The sequence below is a fragment of the Bactrocera tryoni genome, chromosome 3 (genome assembly GCF_016617805.1).
Source record: "Bactrocera tryoni isolate S06 chromosome 3, CSIRO_BtryS06_freeze2, whole genome shotgun sequence".
Lineage (NCBI taxonomy): Eukaryota > Metazoa > Arthropoda > Insecta > Diptera > Tephritidae > Bactrocera > Bactrocera tryoni.
Window position 1 is genome coordinate 18,733,025 of NC_052501.1, and position 24,351 is coordinate 18,757,375.

The 24,351-nt window shown below is 34.0% G+C and overlaps 1 protein-coding gene and 1 pseudogene across 4 annotated transcripts; one reads left to right on the forward strand and one right to left on the reverse strand.

Annotated features, from left to right (window-relative positions):
• Positions 1 to 1,464: 1,464 nt before the first annotated feature.
• Positions 1,465 to 19,989, reverse strand: LOC120771031 (tumor necrosis factor alpha-induced protein 8-like protein). 4 transcript variants are annotated; one of them, XM_040098812.1, is made up of 7 exons: positions 19,781 to 19,989; positions 19,605 to 19,721; positions 5,169 to 5,246; positions 4,325 to 4,479; positions 3,960 to 4,097; positions 2,689 to 2,960; positions 1,465 to 2,583 (listed from the first exon to the last, which is right to left on the reverse strand). In XM_040098812.1, exons 3-7 carry the CDS (start codon positions 5,230 to 5,232, stop codon positions 2,529 to 2,531), a joined length of 684 nt encoding a protein of 227 aa, XP_039954746.1. In that variant the 5' UTR covers positions 5,233 to 5,246; positions 19,605 to 19,721; positions 19,781 to 19,989; the 3' UTR covers positions 1,465 to 2,528. The 4 variants fall into 4 exon arrangements, with proteins under 4 accessions (XP_039954746.1, XP_039954745.1, XP_039954748.1 ...); XM_040098811.1 differs by lacking the exons at positions 19,605 to 19,721; positions 19,781 to 19,989 and adding an exon at positions 6,274 to 6,367; XM_040098814.1 differs by lacking the exons at positions 5,169 to 5,246; positions 19,781 to 19,989 and having other exon boundaries at positions 19,605 to 19,771.
• Positions 19,990 to 20,349: 360 nt separating this feature from the next.
• LOC120772421 lies at positions 20,350 to 23,677 on the forward strand (annotated as a pseudogene).
• The last annotated feature ends 674 nt before the right edge of the window (positions 23,678 to 24,351 follow it).

Consider the following 24,351-nt stretch of genomic DNA (forward strand, 5'->3'; position numbering starts at 1 on the left):
AGTGTATTAGTGCGTGTAAGTGTATGTGTGTATATGCACGCTTGTACATTATAATAATCGTTGGTATATCAGTGGGTAAATACGAGTACATTTATTTAGGTCGAGTACATTATTTGAGTACAATAATCATGTACATATGTATGTAGTTATTTTTGTATATCCAAATAAAGAACGGTAAACGATATGTTTGTTACGATTCTTAAAAGAACGTTTTAAGGTTGCTTTCGGATATGGAAACATTAAGTGTTTTTAAGTGCAATTAACGAAAAATCTATACATTGGCTAGCATAAGCTCATGGAATGTGATGCATTGCTTTTATTAATAGAACTACACATAGCGAATATTGGAAAAAAGGAAATATTAAAGACCAATCAAGTACTATGGATACAAGTTTTTCCATTTAAATAATGTTAAATTCAATTTTAGAGTGAGAAAAATCAAGAATTAGATTTGAAGTTCAATTACCGAGTTAAAAAAATAATAATTAAAAATATATAAATAAATTCACTTTCGTACAACGGTATTTTTTAATTTTTGTTTACGATTATTAATGTAAAAAACACTAAAATGCCGCGATTTATTGCTCAAAACGTCACGTTACTTTTTTTGTGTATGGCATTGAAAAAACCAATTTTTTCTTAAATGCATTTCTCTGCTAAGCATTTCAGGGTGAAGCAAAATTATTATTATAGTAGTATTGGCCAGCGCTTTAATAAATTTTATTGCTGAGAAAATGTCTTTGCCATAAGCCGAGCCTGAAATCCTTTTCTTTCAAACGAGATCAATGATTGATCGGCGCAATTCAGTTTTAACTTCTTCAACTTCATTAATTAAGTACATTAGCCTTGCAATGTTTTAAAAAGTGATTCGAATGCTTTCAATATACTTATGCAGCGAAATATTTTTTTGTATTAATAGTTTTTCAATTTAGCGTAGTAAATATAGTACCTCACGAAAGCCACGAATTTTTAATAGTCGGTGGCATTATTTGTAACGTTCTCTCAATTTAATGCTTATAATGCGCAAAAGGCTCAGTTTGTTAGCTCGAAAACTTTTAATATTAGTTATGTTTAGTTTAGTTAACTCATATTTAGTCATTTAGTATAGAAAATACAAAATTGATATTATAATTTGCGTAGTCCTTTAAAATACGTAGTACATATACACTAGCATAGTAGTTTACAAACGTACAAACGTACACAATTACATATGTTTAGGGTAAATTTAGTTTTAGTTTTAGTTTTTTGCAGTGTAATGAGTCTTTACTACGTTGAAAAAATCCCTAATGCTCAGACAATAATTGAGCTTTTACAGAGTTTTCATTTTCATTTTAATTTTCTGTTGAAATGACTTGTACATATGTCGTAGTATAAAAATAGTATTGAAACTATGTACACACATGCGTACCTAATACAAATGTTTAGTAGTTAATTTAGAAAAAGTTTGCTTTTATTGTTTTTTACTTGGTTTTTTTCGAATTTCGTCTTTTTTTTTGTTAAATTTGTGGCAACTCTGTAGCCTGTGAATGCATTACGATTTGTTTTTTGTTTTTTATTTTAGCTTCTTAAACTTATCTGCTTAGTCTACATAATAACAATACATTTGATACAACAATCAATAAACGAACAGGACGCCAAACTGTTATTGCAATTCCATTGTACGCATGAATAATATTTTCGTTTAATTTGAGTGGTTAATACGAAGGTAATGCGAAAGCAATATCAATAATAATACTTATAATTGACGAATTTCGAATTTTGCTTATTGAAACAAATTAATTATGTTAATGAATTAGAATTTAAGAAATTTCTTGCAACTTAACCGATTTTTTTATTCTGTAACGCATCTTTCGAAATTTTAATTTCAATTCTCTTAATTTATTAAACTTTTTTTAAATCAAATCTTCACGCTAAAATAAACGATAATATTATTTATGTTGTACAATTGTGCTTTGTTGTCTTTAAATGCTTTCTTTTCAATATGTATCAATAGCTCAGCACTTGTGCATATTCCTTGTTGTCGTTTGCATTTCATTTTATGTGCTAGTTTTTTTTTATTTATTTATTTATTTAATATCACCATAGAAAAATAATCGTTCAAAAATTACTTTTTTTGTTTGCTTGTTTCATATTTACTAGCTTATAATAAATATTATTATCATTGTTATCGATAGAATTTATCAATAACGCTGTTAACATTAGAATGCTCAATCAATAGCATCAAAAATATTCGTATTATCAAAACACAATTATCGGCAATGACATAATCAACGCCCTTATAATTCATAAATAAATACATACATACATACATCAATAACGCCTGTCACATCTGTTATTATTTGTTAGCGTCAATACATATATTTAGTATCATCATCATTATTTATTTTATGTTTCTTTCTTTTTTTGTGATTTATAATATTTAAGACAAGCGTATTCGATAAAAGTGCTGTAATTTATTTTATTGTTATTATATATATTATTTTTGGTTTCTTGTTCCATACTAATGACCTAAATTCCATTTAAGCCTTTCATTTGCGTTCACATCTTCGCTTTTTGCCGCTGCGTTTAAAGTACTTTGCAGTCCTTTGGACGAGACGAGACAAGACGAGGAGTTGAGTGTGTAAGCGTGTCAAAGTGTCCATAATACAAATTTTGTGTTGCACATATACGGCGCACACGCTTACTTACATGTCTCCCGCTTCCATGGCAGTATTTATGTCGCTGACAATTTTGCCCATTAATTCACGATATGGCGAATTGGGTTTGAAGGCGGTCTCTAAGAGTGCGGTATCACCGAAAAAGTTAAAGACTTCATCGATGCGATTTAGCGACTTTTCGGTGAGATGTCGTTGGACAATTGACTTGAGGGTGGCATGTGATTCAGCAATGGACTTTTGCATATACGGCAGGTCGAAGCTGTAATCTACTTCATAGAAGGAAATCACTGCAAGTTGTGTATTCTGAAATAATTAGATTGAGTAAATTAAACCTTTTAAAAAACTGTTTGGTGGAATTAATTTTTTAGTATTTTGTTAGTAATCTAATCTTAATCTAATTAATTGTCTTTTGTGTTACAAAGCTGAAAAAATGTCAGCTCTTGTTTAATGTGTTATTATGGCCGAGTTTAAAATATTTTTTTCCCAAATATTTCAGAATTTCTTTGTTAATAGTGTATGTTTGTAAAATATTTTTTTTTCCCAAAAATTTCAGAATTTCTTTGTAGCAATAAAAAATTCTAAGAAAATATTTAATTTTTTATATGAGTAAAAAAATGTTGGAAAAGGCTGTTTTTTACCCGAGGTAACCCATGCAACCCCTTAATGAAAGCTGAATAGAATTCTCTCTCGTATTTTTTAATATTGGGTAGTCGAAAAAGTCTTTTCGTATTTTGTCAATGTAGATGTCGTTGCAGTCGTATATCTTCAGTGCTACAAATCACATTACGTCATACCATATAGTGTTGGAAATCCAATCATTTAACCAAAAAAAAAATAAATTGGGGAAAGTTGGAAAAAAGTTACAGCTGCTGAAAAATGAGTGAAAATAATGAAGAAATTCGGCATTTTTTTTTTTAATTTTTGGTAAAAAAAGCGAAAATTGCCACGCAAGCCACCAATGAAATTTGTGAAGTTTATGGAAATGATGCTTTATCAGTTCGTGTAGCACAACAATGGTTTGCTCGCTTCAGTTCTGGAAATTTCGATTTACACTGATGGATTAATGTCTCTAGCGGCAAAAAGTGCTCGACCAAAATGATACATACATATGTATTTGTTTTTTTTATTTATTATTAAAAATATAAAAAAAAAGTTGAAGTTTGATTTAAAATACGAAAAGACTTTTTCGACTATTCAATATTTACTGGTTATAAATTATAATATTATTTGCAATTACTTTTGTTGTTATATATTTACTTGCATTTAATTATATTTATATGCAAACATATTTATTACACTTACTTGAAACTTCCGCTTAAAGACTTCCGCATCCTTCAGTTCGTCGGCACTGAATTGATTATTTCGATGTAGGACACCAATTTTGATAACAATTTTTATTATATTTTTTATCAGCTTCTCCGCTTTAACTTTGTTGCCCGTCTGCATTAAAGTAGATATATAAATGTAAATACAATTGTGCAATTGAAAGTTGGTGTAAGAAAAGAGGCAGCTTTTATTAAGGAAGTATGTAAGTATATACGAGTATATAATATGAAGATACTTAATATGAAAAGTTCTCACAAATTGTGGTTATTAAATTTTATTTATTCATATGTACATATGTTTGTATGGAGCTGGTGAAAAAGTTGATTGGAGCGCGCACTTACATGCATTTTACAAAGGCGATATAAATTATCAAGAAGCGATGCAGTTGTGCCGTCAATAAAGGTTTTCGCTATATTCTTGGTGGCCATGCGCGAGAGGATCTTCTTCTGGGCACGCAAGCCAATGTCACGCGACTTGAAAGCACTGTCAGCCATAACTGAAGAAAAGTGAAAAAAGAAACAATGAAAATAATAAAAAATATGAAATTATAAATACAAATGAAATTATAATATTACAAAACAGTTATTTTTTTGCATTAAATGCGTAATTTTTATAAATAATACAATTGAGATAACAAATACTATAATACGCAGCTTTCAAACACACAACTCAACATACGCCTTATAATAGATTTATAAATATGTAATTGCAAAACTATTTAGAAAATAAAAACTTTATATAAAATTAAAAAACTATTTTAAGAAACGTTTATTTGTAAGAAAGTGCATAATAACAACAAAACACATGCCTCCATTGCATTCAAATGTAGGGCGTCTGCTGCGCACTACTTTCGATTTGCATGAGAAAATAATTACTTCTAGTTTTTTTTATTGCAATGAAGTCAGGCAAGGAAACTAGAATAACTATCCACTAACACAAAAGGTCTAGAATTGATTTATGCAAACAAAAAACTATTATAATGTGAAAAAACTGAATACATTACAAAAGGCATAAAAGTGCAAAGGCACAAAACGTACCTCACACACAACAAGCACACAAACGAAAATATCTAACGGCATTAAGTATTTAAATTGGAAAAATCAAAAGAACCAAAAGCTTTATTTCCATAACTCATATGCGATATATGGTGATTGTGGTTCACTGGTTGAGTGCTCGCTTGTTTACCTTCTAGATTCCAATAGTCGACGCTCCATAGCAGCAGACACTGACGCAAGCCTTCCGCTGCCATTTTGCTGTCAAATCCTGACATCGTAGTCGTTTTGTTTAGTTTGTATGCATTTTTTTAAATGGGATAAGAAGAAAAATCGAAAATGCAAGAGATTTTCATTTTCAATAATTTGGAAATATATACAAACATATGTATGTATGTACATTAAGGAGTGAGTGCAGGCTTTTTACGTGTGCAGTTGGGAAAATTTGCAAAATTATAATAAATATTCATTGATGCAGTGTTGAGTGGAATGTTAGAATATTTATATGCTGTTTATTTACTTATTTAGAAACGATAAGCAAAATGTGAAATATAAATTAACTGTTTTATGACAACTTAGGTTTTGTGTTGAGTTAATTTACTGTATGATGTTCTAAACAATTATAATTTCGTAATCTTAAAGTAATAATTGCTGCTGTACCTTAAACCTCTCAATAAATGAACAGAGTTCAAATATATTGTATAATTGATTTTTATCTTGATTAATAAAAAAATCATGAATTTCCTGAATTTTCAAACAAAGGTCGATTATTGCCTTATAAATAGACAACTCTTCACTAATGAAGGTCAGTTTGAATAAACCAGTTCGGGTCAAATTTGATCAGTATGTGACCTGGTCTACGAAAATGGGGCTTAGGTGTCAAAAAAAAGAAGAACAATTAATGAGATAACGAGAAACTGACGATTATTTTTAACTGCTTTTCCCAGAAAACTAGTTTTCGCACGTTAGCCCCCTTTTTGTAGACCAGGTCACATATTTCGATTTCATAGATTTTTTTAAATATTATCACCATAAATAGAGCGGATGAAAGGCTTGTATGAGGCAAGTTTTCTACAATCTCCCGATCTTATTGTTCCATCTTTAAACGAATATCCGTTTGCACAATAGTCGGTTTAAAGTAATCAGAACGGATCAGATTTTTATCCGATCGAAGACTGTCAACTCGGCAACATTCCTCGAAGTTATTTCAAGAATGTTTTCTGCCGCCACAACGACAATAACAAAAAATACAAAAGAGGAAGATATGGCAGAGCGATAGGAAATTATAGTAGAGTTACCTGTCTCTTGATTCCAATTTACTTAAGGATTCAGCAACACCCGAAAAACCAGTTGATGAGCTATATGCTATAGTAGTCCGATCTGAACAATTTGTTTGGATATTGTAGCGCTGCTGTGGACAATACTCTATAAGAAAATAGTTTTCCATGCAAGAACTTTATTTTGATCAATCAGTTTGTAGGGCTATATTGGTCTGATATCGACAATTGAAACAACTTTTTGGGGAAAGAATGTAAGCAAAATACCATAACGTTATCTGACGGACTAGTAAACATATATATAGACAGACGGATATGCTTAAATCTGTTCAACTCGTCACGCTGATCATTTGTATGTGAGGGTCTCCGACCTTTCCTTCTTCTTGTTAAAGACTTCATGTGAAACATAATATGTATACCTTGTTCAGGGCAGTAAAATCGGGCATTTTGTTGCGTTTGATAGAGACGCGTTTCAAAAGTGCTGAATCGGTCAATAAGAGATATTGGCGAGCTGACCGGGTACAAAACCGGGACCGCAAAACAAAAACAGTCAAGTAAATTATACCATTACATTTAAAGCTCTATCTAAAAGTATCAAGGCAAGTCAAATGACATTAAAATTTATATTGAATGAAAGTCGACTTTAAGACTACGTTGTACTACGAGTTGAGAGCTTGCGTGAAGTAGGACGAAACCAAAACGTTAATGGCGATAATTTGAGGTTTCGTTTCACTAGAACTATGCTACTATATGTTTGCCATAACTTTAGAACAACGCATATTTTTACTATATATGACGGTTTCTAATTTCTACATGTCTGTATATATTGTTGAGTGTATTTTTAAATCTCAATAGCGTGCTAAGAATACATTAACGCATGTCTATATGTTCGTGTGCAAGTATTTCTTGTTTACAGTTAGCTACGAGGACCTCCCTCAACTACTTCTGTGAGCTCACATAGTCTACATAGGCTGATATGCGCGTATGTGTAGGTGCTCCGTACGCGCTGAATTTGCCACATGCCGGTCTAAGTTCTTTGCTTTACAATTATTCTATTTGTGCAGACTCGTGTACTTGCCACGTCGACAAATTAAAAATTTAGTTGAAAGGCGCAAGCACCTTTTACCTTGACATGGCAGTGTCTGGCGTATGGGGAAAATGTATTTAATGGTACTATAATTTAACTACAAACACGAATCCTTGCGAGGCTCACGCAAAGGTTTTATTATTGAGCAAATAAAATTTTGATGGGTCGGTGGTGTCATGGCAAACTGAATTATTTGGCTACAAACGCTTGGATGTGCGCGTAAACCGCATTTGATACGAGCAGGACGGCACTAAGTGACACACTGCGGACGTCAGAGTAAACAAGTATGTGGTCATCCTTGGCAAAGGGTTGGGGATTGAGTAGAAAAATCTATTGGATTCCGTCAGATTATTGGACGGGTTGTACAATATTGAGATACAGACGATCAATGAACGCAAAGTCAACATAAATCAAAATATCGACAAATAAGAGCAGGTAAGATCCGGAAAAACGGTCGATGAGTAGTAATTATGCAATTTGCAATAGTTTTCATTAACTTGAGATAGTTCCACTTCCTGAAGTTTCGATTTAATTCTAGTGGCGTCCTTAACCTTTCAGTCTTCCTGCTCTATATCAACTGTTCGCAAACAAATCTGCGACACTTTTTAAACGCTCAACAGTGTATATTAAGTTTGCTTTGAAATTTGTAACATCCAAGATCGTCGCAGACCCTTCAAAATTTATTCGATTTCGGGTCAATTTAGCTATGTCCGTTATGTTCATTTGACTGTCTGTATATATTATTAGTGCTGCAATCTGGCAACTCACGACTTTATCGCAAAGTTTAATATTTTTGAAGGTATGCATACTCAGAACATTTTGACATAAGAGCGCTATTTGTGTTGTTTACAGTAACTTAAAATATTCTTCTCAACAAAAATACCGAATATTCTCGCGTGATTATTTTTTTGCAACTTTCGACGTGGATTAACTCAGCAACAGTGCATCGATGATTTTCATTCAATTTTTAACGATGAAGCCATAACAAGGGCCAGTGTTTATTGATGGTATGATGAATTCAATCGAGGTCTCTAAGATGAGTTTCTGGAAGATCGTCCAAAATCTATTGTTGTTCCGGAAACTATTGATGCTGTGCGCAAAATGATTTTGCAAGATCGTCATGTGATCCATCGTGAGATTGAGACAACCATGAAAATTATTGGGACTAGCATGCATTCAATATTGCATGAACATTGGACTGTAAAAAAATTTGTTCACGTTGGATCTTTCACAATTTGTCAATCGCTCAAAAAAGGCTTCGTGCCGATTGGTCGAAATGTACTATAAACAAAATATGAGAATGGTGTTTCGAAAAAAGTTTATGACATCGTTATAGGTGATGAATCGTGGATTAACGGGTATGAGCCCGAACATAAACATCAGTCGACTGTATGTGTGTTTTAAGTTGAGCCGCACTTCCAAGCAAATGGCTGTCTGTTCTTTTAAAAATACTGGATATGTCGGAACCATACCACAGGAACATTGCAGAACAGTAAAATCGGAGTGGTATACAACCATTTGTTTGCCAGGTGTATTTCACGAAATCAGGATTACTCTCACACATCGACTGGCACCGAATGACTTCTTTTTTATTCTTGTTCGTAAAAAATAAACTAAGAAGTTAACATTTTTCGGCACCTGAAGAGGCGGTTGATGTCTTCAAAAGGCATGCTTGGGAGATGCCTCAATCAGAGTGGCAAAAGAGCTTCGACAATGGGTTTAAATGCATCTAAAATGCAATATAAAAGATTCATGTGTGAAAAGTACTACTTTAGCTTTGACAAAAAAATGTTGCCTTAACCTGCCGTAGAAATTACTAAACTACTTTATAAATATACAATGTCTATTAATTTAATATTTCAAAATTACTATGTGATAGAATAAAGTATAAGCCCATAAAAGAAAACACAAAAAGGTCAAAAGTTAATGGAATTTTCGTCTAACCAAAATTGAAATACAACAAACAAGCGATAATAATTGACCATTAGGAAAAATTGGCGCTTGCCTCGTTAAAACACAATAATTTCCGCTAATGATTTATCACCGGAACCGTACTAAGAGCCATGAAGGAGAATAATTATTATGGCAAATACAACAACTATTGATTCAGTCACTAAAAGGGTAACGTTTTTATCTGTGAGTTTCGATATTCGATAAATTTTTATCTTATCAATCCTTTTTTAGGAACCATGAGTCAAGAGTATTAAGCACTTATGCAACACGAGTTGTTACATGTCGAATTACAACAATACAAACAAGTTTCCACTCAATGGAAATTAATAAATTATGGGGCAATTAGGTCTTCTACGGTTAGATTACAGATGAAAGTATGTAAACAATAAATGATGTATGTAAATTAGTGGTGAATTATAAGTTGGAGTATTAGAGGGTATTCCTCCATAGTTCTGCAGTTTTTCAAGAATTTTAAAATTTTTTTGTTGGGAATGTTAAGGTTGTATGCCATATGATCAAATTTGACCCGTACTGGTCTTGAGGAGTTTACCTCAACACAAACACCAGTATTTGAGTGGCGCAAAGCAATGAATGGCGGTCGAGATATCATCGAAAACTTGCTTCATTCAATTCGCTATCTCTCTTAATGACAATGTTTGAAAATCGTCGTATTGTCATTAGGGTTATAACTGATTTGTTATGAGTCGACTCAAAATATTTCGGTTATTATTGTTTTGAATATGAAGCGTGTTAGTGGTAAACTCGTACCCAAAGAGCTGAATCTTTCGTGAAAGAAATGCTTGACAATATAGCTGGGAACCCCTCTTTCTTTAAGGGCATCATTGCTGGTAACGAGTCGTGGGTGTATGAATATGTCGAAAATGTTCAACAATACAGGAAAAATGCTCAAAAATTGAGCCAAAACCGAAGAAACGAAACTTCGCTAAAAGTATGGAAGGCCATCCCAGCCGAGCCTCATAACAAGTGTATGAAAAAGTGGACGACTCCTTTGAAAAGAGTCTTTTTTTGGGGATATAATAAATATTTGTATTAAAACTGATGAAAAATGAGTGAAAATGTAGTTGTGTTTTACTCGGGATCACATTTAAGGGTTTAAATTAACCGACTATTTTCTATTATTAGATCACTTGGGGTTTCTAATGCTTTTTAATATGGTATTCGGGTTAGAAACACCATATGCGACTGTTAAGACTAAAGAGACTGTAATTATACACATGTTTGATTAATAATCTAAACATACACAATCCTAGGTACGTATAAATATATGCATATGTATATGTATGTATTAGACTGGTCTAAGAAATGGCATGAATGAAAACAGTTGATGTTCAATTGTACCTACATAAATATATATAGTATGTCATGATGTCAGGTGGTCTTACATCCAAGCATACGTAGGTTGCCTTTCCTGTTTCCGGATTTGGATACTCTAGTTTAGCAATGGGGTAACTCACGAAATCATCGTCAAGTTTGACATTTTTGATGTTCCACTTACTTAGAACGTTTTGACATACGAGCGTTATTTGTGTTGTTTACAGTGACTTAAAATATTCTTCTCGGCAAAAAAATTGACTTAAATTCTGAACAATTTTGCGCCTGATTTTTTACAACTTTTGAAACAAAGGAAAAGCAACCAAACATCATTCAACTTAATTAAATTTTTAGCGATGAAGTTCCATCAAGGACCAGTGGTTATCGATGGTATGATGAATTCCATCGAGGTCGTAAACCACTCCAAGACGAATTTCACGAAAGTCGTTCCAAATCTGTAGTTGTTCCAGAAACTATTGATGCTGTGCAGAAACTGATATTACAAGATCGCCATGTGATCTATCGTGAGATTTAATATTGCATGAACATTGGATTAAAAAAACAATTTGTTCACGCTGGATCCTACACAATTTGTCAATCGCTAACAAAAGACTCGTATTGATTGGTGGAGAGATTTGCTAAAGAAAAAAATACGACAACGGTGCATCGAAACACGTCTATGTCATCATGACATATGATGAATCGTAGCTTTATTCGTATGACCACGAAAGTAAACAGCTGTTAACTACCACACGAGTCGAGTCCCACAAAAGTTGTACGCTTACAAACCACTTCCAATCAAATGATTGCCTGATCTTTTGTAAAAATTAGACATGTCGCTACGATACCACAGGAACAACGCAGAACAATAAATTCTGAGTGGTATACAACCATTTGTTTGGCGGTTGTCTATCAAGAAATTTGGAAAATCATTTGCTGAAGACGTATCATTCTTCACCATGACAATGCGAGCTCTCGCACATCGACCGAAACAACTGCATTTTTGAGTACTTAAAACATCGATTTGATAAGCCATCCACCGGTATAGTCCTTTCTTGGCAACGAATGACTTCTTTTTATTCCCCTACGTAAAAGATAAACTAAGAGGTTAACGTTTTACGACACCTGAAGCGGCGGTTGGTAAGTTTAGAACGCCTGTTTTGGAGATACCTGAATCGGTGTGACAAAAGTGCTTCGACAACTGATTCAAACGCATGCAAAAGTTTGTAAATATTAATAAATAATATTTAAAAAAAACAATAAAGCTACATATATTCGCTGATTAATATTTGTTTTTGTTCTCCAATCCCGAAATATAAAAGTCAACCCTCGTATACATATATTTTCTGCAACCAACAGCAAAACCAAAAAAGTACAATTCATTCAGCAGTTCATCAGTGTAAGTTGACCTGCTTCGAATAAAATATGTTTGTTTGGAGTTGCAAGCTGCTCCAAGCGCGCATTCTATTTACAAAATCGCATATTTCAGTTGAATTTCAAACTATAAATACCCCTGCGCACATGCGCAAACACAGCACAACCTGCTTGGGAAACATCTGTTTTCTTTTTTTCTTTTCTTTGGGTGTTCTACTCTCGCTCAGCCGGTTTAAGCACTTACATGTGTCTCTTAAAATTGTATGTACTATGTATGTTTGTTAATTATGGCGGGCTGCAGAAGTCTCCAGCTGCTGGAGGAGCCACAGTTCAGACAGACGCAGCTTGTTGTTTTATGGCTTTTGTTTTTGTTTTAAACGTTAGACAGTAGTCTGAGTTGACAGCGACAAGTATGTGCGAGATTTCATAATGAATGCCGCAGTAGGGTATTTCGTAAACGAGCGGAAATCGGCTTTAGCTATGACAAGTTGTTCGACTAGTTTGCTAGGGGTCAGTGCTTCTCAGGTAAGAAGTTATGCGAATACTATTTGCATAAGTCTGTCTAATGTGTTTATTTTCTTGATTGAATAATTATTAATAATACACAAGAACTAAAGAATAAGCGCAGATTGGATGTGGAGAGGTGAAATAGCTGTAAAATGTAAAATGTGGTGCTAATTTATTACAGACATTCTAAAAAATGCAAATAATGTAAATAGTAAATTTTTATGTGCAAAGGTATGAATATCTGAACAAAAAACTTGATGAAAAATGGCTTTTTGGTGTTTTATAACCCGTGGTTCATAAACATATTGTTTTTATTTCCATATAATTTTGACAGAGGCTACTCTTAGTAGTTAGAAATAACGATTCAAATTCCACCAAAAAGACTTGCAAAGCTGAAATGGACTTTCAAGAATTCAGTACATGCTTCGTGTGCAAATTTAGTGCAATTTTGGACATTTATACGCCTATTTTACTGAAATAACAACTTTTAGTTGGATAAAAGTTGCGTGAGGATCGGGAAGGACTTCTCCGAGCTGTTCGATACCAAACGAGGTTTCAGACAAGGCGACTACCTATCGTACGACTACTTCAATCTCGTGCTGGGGAAAATAATTCGAACTATCGAATCCAGAATGGATAAGGAAGCGAAGCAAATGGGTCTGGTAGTGAACGAGGGCAAAACGAAATGTTTCCATTCAGTCGTCGCACTCGCGACTTGGCTCTCGCATCATTGTTAATTGTCATAACTTCGAAGTCGTAGATAATTTCGTCTATCTTGGAACCAGTATTAACACCAAAAACAATGTCAGCCCCGAAATCCAACGCAGCATATCTCTTGCCAACATGTGCTACTTCGGAAAAAGTCCTCTCTTGACGAACAAAAACCAAACTCTATAAGACCACTTATTATTCTCGTCCTGCTATAAGGTGCAGAGGCAGGGACGGTGACAACATCTGATGAGTTAACGTTGAGAGTTTACGAGAGAAAGGTTCTGCGAAAGATTTATGGTTCTTTGCGCGTTGGCCGCGACGAATATCACAATCAATGGAACGATCAGCTATGTTTGTGAAATATACGACGACATTGACATAGTTCAGCGAATTAAAAGACAGCGGCTACGCTGGCTAGGTCATGTTGTCCGGATGGATGAAAACGCTCCAGCTCTGAAAGTATTCGACGCAGTACCCGGCGGGGGAAGCAGAGGAAGAAAAAGACCGCTTCTCCGTTGGAATGACCAGGTGGAAAAAAACCTGGCTTCGCTTGGCATTTCCAAATGGCGCCACATTGTGAAAGGAAGAAACGACTGGCGCGCTGTTGTTAACTCGGCTATAACCGCGTAAGCGGTGTCTACGCCAATAAAGAAGAAAAATAAGTCGGATAAAATTCTGGTAACTCATAACGATGTTGTAGGAATTTCAATCGACCTTCCTCGGTTTGTGAAATCAAATTAAAACGTTTATCTAACAAAACATTTGACAATTGTTAAAATATTAAAAAAAAAAAAATTTAGAAGAAACTTATGTATGAACAACCCTGTATGCAGATATGATTCTATATACCAGACCTGCACCTGTTTAATTGGCGATTCTTACTGCTGGCAAGTTCAAAAGCATGTACGAGAATCAACTTTCGTGCCACAAACTGGATGAAAAGATCCGTTGCTATGGTCACCGCAGCGATAAACTTTTCCAATTCAACTTTCTCTAAGTTATTAAAAGCAAGTGAAGTAAGTGAACTTTTTTAATTGTCGCTAAGCGATTGCTACTGCACGCCAACGTTAAGCAAGGTGGAAAAGTTGCGATTACGGTGTAGAGTTCCCCTTAAAAAGTTAGTTCCACTGAATTTAATTAAATAATGTAAGATTTGCGCCAGAGCTGTTTTGATTTTGCAATTACAAGGCAAAAACGTTAAATTCGGTTCGGTTGGCACAACACATCACACGCTGCGTCCAGAATTCGGTCGACATAATTCGACAACGTTAACTCTAGTCGATAACGCGCATCCTGAGGGACTATGTACAGTGCGCACTGACGACTCACGACTTTCACAAGAAAATATTGTTCAGCGATGAAGTTCACACTTTTGGTTGAATGGGTGCGGCAATAAGCAAAATTGTCGCATTTAGAGATTGTTGAGACACCATTGCATCCTTAGAAAATCACTGTTTAGTGTACTCTATGCGCATAGGGAATGTTTGGGAATTTTCTTCAAAAATGAAGTCGGTGAAAATTTTACAGTAAATAGGGAACGATATAGAGCCATTATTAATGAATTTTTGGAGTCTGAATTGAAACTTTTGGTGAGGCCTCTTAGATCGTGGGATGTAACACCAATCGACTATTTTTTGGTTATGTGAAATCACTTGTCTACCCAGACAAGCCCGAGACGATTGACGCCTTGGAAGAGAATATTCGGTGCGTTAAAGTTGCTATGAGAGTGCTTAGAGGGCGTTCAACGAGTAGCGTTCATAATTTTCTTTACATACAAATTTTTATCATATGCTTTTCACTTACATTGTGATGAAATTTTGACAGCTTGCCAAATATTTTCTTTATCTTGACGAATTCTTGAAAATCCACTCACTTTCTTTATACATCTTGAGAACACACATGCCCAGATACGTATGCATGCACATGTTATACATATAAATACGTAAGTATATACATACATATATACATATGTGTATAGTTTGCAAGGAAATCATATGTGCTCTACAATTTATTTATGAATCATTTCCAGCTGTGACGATGACAATATTTACTAATATTTATAATGCTCAGTGGAGTGACTCGTACAAAGAGCAAATGTTCGCATTCCAATAAAGTGTCGACGAATATTAATTGTAGCACTGTATCAGCTGGGTGGCGTGTGAACGCAGGCGAAGGAATTGCACGAGTAATGACAGTCGAGCAAAAGTAATCAAATTGTAACGGTACAAAACACATTCGGAGGAAACACAAAACAAAAAGTAACGAAATTTGTATGTAATTTTAAAATGATAACGAGTGATAAGGTAAAATACTACGTATTTACGTAAATGCATTATGAGTCAGTGAAAAGCTTGCTGTCGAGAAACTTTTTCACAGACAATCAGACGTTCAGCGTTGATTTATTAAACTGGATTAAAATTGTGCGCACAATTTCAGCAATGAATTAGTTGAGAAGGCGTTATTGCACATGCACAAACATAAATACATACATATATACATAAGTATATATCCATTTGTGTGTAAAATATTTGTTGACAGTTCTGGTCGGTTAACGCACGGAATAAACTTGATTTGCTAAGCTTTTGTTGGCATGATTGTTTGTTTGTTTCTTCGGACGCTGACACTGGGTGGCACTTATCAACATTTGTATACATTTAAAGAGCTTATCAATTAATAAATAGACCGTGTACTTGTATGATAAATATTTATTTGATTTTGTGGAAATACAATTGTGTAAGACTACAATTTAAGGAACTGTTTTTAATAAAAACTGGAGCTTATTAGAAAAGATAACATTTTTTGTGATAATTATGGAACTATTATTTTTAGAATGCCGCAATAAGAAGTAAAAGAATTTGATAAACGCTAAAAAATATTATTTCAACATAAGTTTTAAAATAGCAATCGAGTTCAATTAAAAAAATTACGTTAACGTCGGCGGTACCAAAGCTAAAAACCCATCACTCGTGTATTTTTCAAACAAGCGTCGGGTCTACATAAACTGACCGACTTGGATTTTTATTTGTCGAAAGAATGCCAATTGGCAACATTAATCAGACTTATTTTTGTCATTACAGCAACAACTATAACAGTTAGAACTTTCTGCAAGAAATTATGAAGCTTTCAGTTTTGAAAATTACTACTAAATAATTTTCCGTTCACTATTTTCAATTCGGTTGGGCTAACGGTGGATGGTTATTTATGAAGTAGTTTATAAATTATTTAGTAGATTTGACTACTGGGTATATGGTATACATACATACATATGTATGCCTTTATTAATAAACAATAGCGCACGGGTTAATTATTTTCCTTTATTATTTAAGCTTTGCTATTGGCATTTAGATCTATGTATATAAGCGAACTATTCATTAAAGCTACATATTCATTAAAGCTACATATTCATTATCCAATAATATGGATAAATTTTCTGAGTTATAGAATAGGTTGCGGTTTTGCGAAACTTTGAAAATAAATTGTTTTTGACATATGTACATACTACATATATTTTTATAGTTTACGCATATATGTACATATGTGTAGTATACCTAGTCTATAATCAATTTGCATGACCACTTATTGAGATTCGGGAGAGAAAAAATCGCTAATTAAAAAAAAAAAATCGAAGCGCCCTGTGCTGTCTGTCTGTCATATGAGTGCCAGATTTTTGAATACAAAGTTAATACTTATTTCTGAAACATTTTAATAAATAAGATTAAAATTATTACAGAGGCATGCCACGAATACCTGAGTGAATCTCTACAAATTGCATAAATACACGTAAATACATATGTACATATACGAAGGTGACTACTTTTTCATTCATAATCTCTGCATGCCTACACGAATAATTTAGTCATGCTGTTAGAGTGATTTATTTTTAGTTGCTCAGGTTGCAAAATGCATATTTTAGTTGAATGAATATTGCACTTCCTGTAAATTTATGCATCTACATACATGTATGGAAGTGAATATGAACCCGTCTACACATTTATGCAAGTACATACAAATGCTTGTATAGCATATTTAGAGCCTGTTTCTCAGCCAGATGCCACCCACCTCGTCGACAGGCTGAAATAGCGCAGTAAATATTTTTAACTGCACATTTTAACGTGACTTTGAACACTTGTTCATACTGGCATGTCTACATGTTCCGTGCAAATCAAATACAAGTTGAAGTTATGGCGTTTGGAATTTTTAAACAGAGTACAGACATTACACGAAAATCTTTGCGTGAAATTAAGTTGTAAGGGAAATAACTTAGGAAGTAATTACCTAATGATATCTATAACATATGTTTGGTGTTAGCAAAACATTATAATTAAGAAAAATCGTAGTTCATAAAACAATGTATAGTTTCACAAATATTAAATAAAGACTCAAATATTTAAATTACATATTTTTTAAGGCATCACTAAATGCACCGATTTTACAACAAAAAAGTGTAATATTTTAATTTTTAGAAATATATAGTCGAATAATTTTATATCATTCATACATATATAACTTTTTGTATACGAACAAACCTCAATACTATACAGTCCAACAAAACAGCTGATATAAGAAGTTGGGAATAACATAGTCCGCAAATAAATTAAACTAACAGCCTAGCTTACGGCATAAAGATTAATTATATGTATTATTTGAATGTGTGCATACAATTTTCGAACACTAACAAGAACTTAATACAATTGTTGACAAGCCCAAACAATCGATTTGCTTGAATTCATTTAGGCAGATGAATTGTAGCTTCAAATGAAATAGAAAAGTTTTTATATATAAGTTTATTTTACAGTACATGTGTATGTATGTATATAGCAAATAAGCGTATATGCGCGCCAAATGCCGCAAATACGTTGGACATACGGGGATTGTTTCCGTTGAGCGGCGGTGGCACATTGGGCTTACTGAGGGCATGTGACAGCACAATAGAAGCAAGTGATTGGGACACAACGACTGTTATGGCTGTGCCAACGAATTGAAATGAATGTGCATACTAATGTATGTTTTAATCTAAATATGTATTTAGCTGGTGGTGGTGGTATGCTCTTCAGAAGGAAAAGATGGGGTATTTATTTGAGCCAACTAAATAAGACACTCGAAGCTAAATGTAATGATCGCAAAAGCAATGAAAAATTATATTACAAAGTAGCGGTAAAAGAATCATCATTAAAGCCGGAAATTACTGCCGGTTCAAATATGGTTGAAGTAATAACGTGTTGCAGATTAAACGTACAGCAAGTGTGCTGCCCAAGTGGAAGCAAATAAACTTTCCAAAACGTTAAAACTTTTTTTCAGTTGGTAGTCTTTTCAGTTACTCACTTTGCAAATAATGGGCTTCATAGGCAATGAATTTAAAATGATAGTTGCGTTAGCGTTTGATTTGCTTCGGTGTTTAAACAAAAGTATATTGGTTAGAAATTATTATGTTTAGAAGGCAGATGCTTTTTATGGAAGCGAGTTGGTTTCTATTTACATATAATACGATATGATAGTGCGTATTTAAATTAACTTGGCGTGCTTTATGGTTTGAAGCCTTATTTTTGGAATACTGATGCATAGAAATATTATTGATATAAAGTTTTATATTTGTATTTATATTTACGTATTTAAACAAGAAAAAGCTTGGCAAACTTAATATTCTCTGTTCAGTGCACAAATTGGAAAAACGAAATAACGGTCATTTCATAATATCGTTAAATGCACGAGCATATATACTAAATTATTGTCTACTAATATACAAAATAAATTTGTTTTGTAGCATACTGAGAAATAAAATAAAATAAAATATATGTAATTAACTTTCAGAATTAAAATTTAATCAACAAATGTGATATATGTATGTATATACATAAGTATGTATGGATAGGGGCAAATATATGTATGTATGTATGATTATAAATACTATACGAACTGAAACCACAGAAAGAACAGATATTTAACCATGATAAGTATAGACAAATCATATGTGGAATGGATATGCTACGCATTTGTATAAATAATAAAATATTTCGTTTCATGCATTGAACAAACGCAAATATAGGCATATACTAGGAGCGGAAGTTCTATTTCACCGTTCGTGCCTTTGCATGCTTAACAACACCCCACTGCTATTTCATTCACAATCATGTTTTAGGACTTTTTATGCGCTGGTCTATGATGGTAAAATTTCTTGATTGAAGGGTGCGTTTCGTCCGTTCAACGACGCTCAAGGATATAAGGCGTTTAATGTGGGCTATCACTAAAATGTTTGCGTTGTGCATGTGTATGTTTGCGTTCTTGGGCAAAAATATTCATAAATAAGTTCGGCTATTATTGATTGACAATTGAAGTAGTAGCTGCTTATATCCATTTCAAATTCATTAGATATAAACTTTTATTTACCTACCTTGAACAATTCCTAAAATGCTATCCTGAAAAGTTATGACAATGAATCAGTAGTTGTAGAGTAGTTCCCAATGTTATGCCGCCAATAGCTATGTTGCTATTATTACACCAAACAACACTATGGAAGTTCAATGCAATTATAGTCTTTCCTAGTTTAATTTATTTAAATTTCCTTACATAAAAAACTTTCAGTCGTCACAAAGCTTTCGTGCCTTTGTTCACTTCTATCTGGTTTCGCGTTACGTTCATAAATATACACTTGCTTTATTTGGATAGCTATCACAAATGCACGTCATTAGAACTTGAAATTTAATTTATTATCTTCAATTTTGTTTTTTATTTTTATGCACAACATCGCCCGACGCAATTTCCAAACAACCAATCGCCCAAAGATATAGAATTGAATTGAAAAGAAAATACTCAAAACCACATTAGGGTTTATTTGTCAACAAAATTCTACAGAGTTGCACATAGCGTAGTAATGTTACTTCAAAATTTACTAATTTCCAATAAAAAAGAAAGATTAAACAAATTTTTGTATACAGCAGCAAAGGGCATATATTTATAAACATATGTATATATATATTTATATTTAAGGAATTTTTTTCATGTCGTAAAAATATTCAGAAAAATTCTATGCATATGACAACATTATCAATGTTTCTTATCAGATTTCAAGTGCGGTACGTTTTGATTGACATTCGCAGCGTGGAACTGTCATTCATGTTGACAATTTATTAGCGAAAGAGAGTCAAGGCAGGCGTAAGTTATCCGAAAGAGTATAGAAATCTGAAGAGAACAACTGTGCAAAAAGGACAATTAGTGAAAATTTGTTTAACAAGTTTTAATTGTTTTTTATTTTGGTGTGAAAATAAATGTAGACGAAAAAGGATTTATTCAGAAACTTGTCCAAAACGAAATAAGAAAAAAATCTTAGTATTTCTCACGGCATACACTTGTTACCTTAAATAGAAGGGCACAACGATTTTTTCCAACGTCTATATATTCAATCGGACCGAAAAAATTGCATCAGCATTGCTTTGCCAAAGTAACATTACCATTGATTGGGATTAGTGGTAACAGACATGTTAACGCATAAAGGTTGTCAAGGTGGACGTAAGAAAATGCAGGTAGGTTATAAAGTGATTACTAAATGCACTGAAGTGGTTTGCCAAGTAATTGCAAATGCAATACATTACCGGCACATAAAAGTGGATGTAAAGGAATTTAATAAGAGTGGGACAAGCTTAGTGTAAACTAATTTTTTCACATTGCTTCAAATTAGGTGTCGTTTGTAATACGAGATGCAGAGGAAAAACAACACAGAAACGGTGTTAATGCGCTACAACTCGATCCCAATAATGGCAAGCTATATTCCGCTGGTCGTGATGCTATTATTCGAGTATGGAACACAAGAACAGAATCTTCAGAGAAATATATACAATCAATGGAACACCATAACGATTGGGTTAATGATATAGTGCTCTGTTGTAATGGCAGAAATTGTGAGTATATAAATGTTTTATTGTTTTTTTTTTTTGTTTTAATACCCTGAACAGCATAATGAATTATCTGTCTGCCCGTCCTTCTGTTTGTATATACGCTAAATAGTCCTTCAATTTTTGAGATATCGATCTGAAAATTCGTTCTTTTCTCTATAATTGTTGGTACTGCCGATATCCGAAGACAGCTTGAAGCTGCCATACAACCTGAATGATTAAAATCATGTTCCTTTTTATTTGTGAAAGATATTATAGTGCAACCGAATTTTTTTTGTCAATTATTAAATTATGCTTATACATTTTATAGTAATAAGCGCCAGCTGTGATACCACCGTCAAAGTGTGGAATGCCCATAAAGGCTTCTGCATGTCAACGCTACGCACACATCGAGATTATGTGCAGGCATTGGCCTATGCCAGAGATCGCGAACAAGTGGCAAGTGCAGGGCTGGACAAAGCAATTTTCCTTTGGGACGTTAACACCCTAACCGCACTGACTGCCAGCAACAATACCGTTACAAGTAAGTCAAACTATTATTCCACTAACTTATGCAATTTTATTCACATAAATTATTTATTACCACAATAGCCTCTAGTCTCACCGGTTCTAAGGACTCTATATACAGTCTGGCTATGAACCCTTCGGGTACGGTTATTGTTAGCGGTTCAACGGAAAATATATTACGTATTTGGGATCCTCGTACCTGTACACGAAGCATGAAGCTGCGAGGTCACACTGAAAATGTACGTGCATTAGTAGTTTCACCTGATGGCAGTCAAGTAGTCTCTGGCAGTTCAGATGGAACAATCAAACTTTGGAATTTGGGCCAACAGCGGTGTATACAGACGTTACATGTACACAAGGAAGGTGTTTGGGCGCTATTGATGAGTGAAAACTTTCAGTATGTGATTTCCGGCAGTCGAGATAAGAATATCATAGTAACTGAGTTAAGGAACCCAAGTAATTCGGTATTAGTTTGTGAGGAGCGTGCGCCAGTGCTTAGTCTTGGATATAACATTGATAAAACAGGTGTTTGGGCCACCACGTGGAATTCAGATATACGCTGTTGGAAATTACCGTTATATGACAAATGTACTTTAACATCTAGTGGAGGAATGGACGCACAGTGGGCGATAGCGTCGAACACAGAACTGACATGCATCAAAGGTAAAAGTTTCAAGATGAAGCTGGTGAATATAAAATAAATAATGTATTCATATAAAAACTAGGTGGTGCGGCCGTTAAGAAATGTGTCGTTTTAAACGACAAACGTTATATAGTAACCAAGGATACTGAGGAGAATGTTGCTATTTACGATGTGCTGCGTGTAATGAAAAAAGAGGATTTGGGCAAAGTGGATTTTGATGAAGAATTGAAGAAACGTAATAAACAAGTTTACATTCCAAATTGGTTTACGGTGGATTTAAAGACTGGAGTAAGTCATAACGAAGTTGGGAAGCGTACTGTAATTCAGTTTTAAACTCTTTCTATTAGATGCCAACAATTGTATTAGGCCAGGATGAAGTTGACTGCTTTGCTGCGTGGGTGTCTATAGAGGCTGGACTTCCAGAATGTGCGGAACCAACATCAGAGACTAAGGTATGTAAACATGTCATGATAAAACCAATAAAATGTCTAACGATTTATTGTTATTTCCAGATAAATTATGGCAAACTACTACTGGAAGCATTATTAGAAAGCTGGACTTACCACCGCACAGCTTACCACAAAGTGAATTGGCTTGTGCCAGATAGCCATGGAAATGGTTACTTTCAGGTGCCCAAGCACACACCGGTTATTTTAGGTAAATATTTACGAAATATTTTACATTTTCAATAGCTGTAAATAACTTTGTTTCACAGTGAGGTAGGTGGACGTACGGTTTGTCGACTTTTGGTGCGTGATGCAGCTGGAGAGAGTGAAAGTACGTTATTGCACGAAACCGTACCACAGTGGGTCACAGATGTAGTGATCGAGAAGACTATTCCGAAGTTCTTAAAAATACCCTTCTTCTGCAGCCGCACCCACAAATGATTAAACCTGAACGTACCAAAAAGGTGAATTCTTGTTTTTTATTCGGTTCTCTTAAGTAAATCACGCGTATACTTATTATAATTTTCTTGTACTGCAGGATCGTCTAGTTGCCAACGAGTTTATACAATGTCGCAAAGTGTGCGAGCATGTTTTGGAAAAAGTACTGGGCGCAGAGACAACACCGAGTGGCGGTAACGCTTCAAATTCTTCGCAGAATAGTCAAAGTGATGCGAATTCCGAGGATCACAAGTACCTGCAGAGGATCGCATCGAGTTATGGTGTAACGATGTTGTGAGTATAAATCTGATTTATTTTATTTTTGTAAATATATTTATATGCATATTAAATCCGAATAGGTGGTAGATCCTAACATGGACTTGCGTACGGTGCGTCACTTCATTTGGAAACAGTCGACCGATTTGACTTTCAATATAAGACAAAGCCAAATTTTAGCTATGATGGTAAACTGTGAATAGTCTCGACAAAAATTACCGCCAACGCCAACAACAAAACCAACAACATATATGCTTAGAGTAAAGACGAGATCCTCCTACATTCGCCACCATTTAATCAACACCATCTGGCTTCGTTGGTGCCCAAAAAGATATGTTACCAAAATTTCCAATGTAGCAACGAAAAGTGTCAAAAAAATGTGGTGCATATTGGCTTCGAACTAAAATGAAAAATTAGTGCAATTTATTTTTGCAAAACATTCAAACAAAAGAAATGAATATTTTTAGTGAGTCTTGGTCTAGATGGGGAGCTAGTGCTGTTTGGCCCAGGGATGTTCAGCGCGCCACATATAAGTGTGTGTGTCACGTCCGGTTTAACCATTTGTTTGACGATTTTTGATATCTGTTTTATTTCGCAAAAGTGGTCACGTCATCTTTAAAAACGTGCATTCAAAAACAAAATAAATATATACAGAGTGCCACAGCATTCCAATATGTGCGCATATAAAAATAAGCTGGTTATTCTAACGCCCAATTCACTTTTGGATGCATTTTTGTTATTGCATTAAGGATTTAATTCGTTTTTTGTTTCTAACTTTTTTTGTTTTATTTTTGCTTACATTACATTTGCTTAGTTTATCTTCAATCCTATAATAATTCTGCATTTAAGAAAATACTGTATAGGAAATTTACATTCACAATAATCCATTAAAAATTACCAACTTTTAAACGCCAAACCGTTTGCATTCAACGTAAATGC

Excerpts from the sequence above, each read along its gene's own strand:
- LOC120771031 (XM_040098812.1), bottom strand. The coding sequence starts at position 5,232 with ATGGCAGCGGAAGGCTTGCGTCAGTGTCTGCTGCTATGGAGCGTCGAC. Across the intron at positions 4,480-5,168 it reads CGACTATTGGAATCTAGAAG|TTATGGCTGACAGTGCTTTC; the intron begins GTAAACAAGCGA and ends ACTTTTCTTCAG. Across the intron at positions 2,584-2,688 it reads GCCATGGAAGCGGGAGACAT|GACTGCAAAGTACTTTAAAC; the intron begins GTAAGTAAGCGT and ends TCTCGTCCAAAG.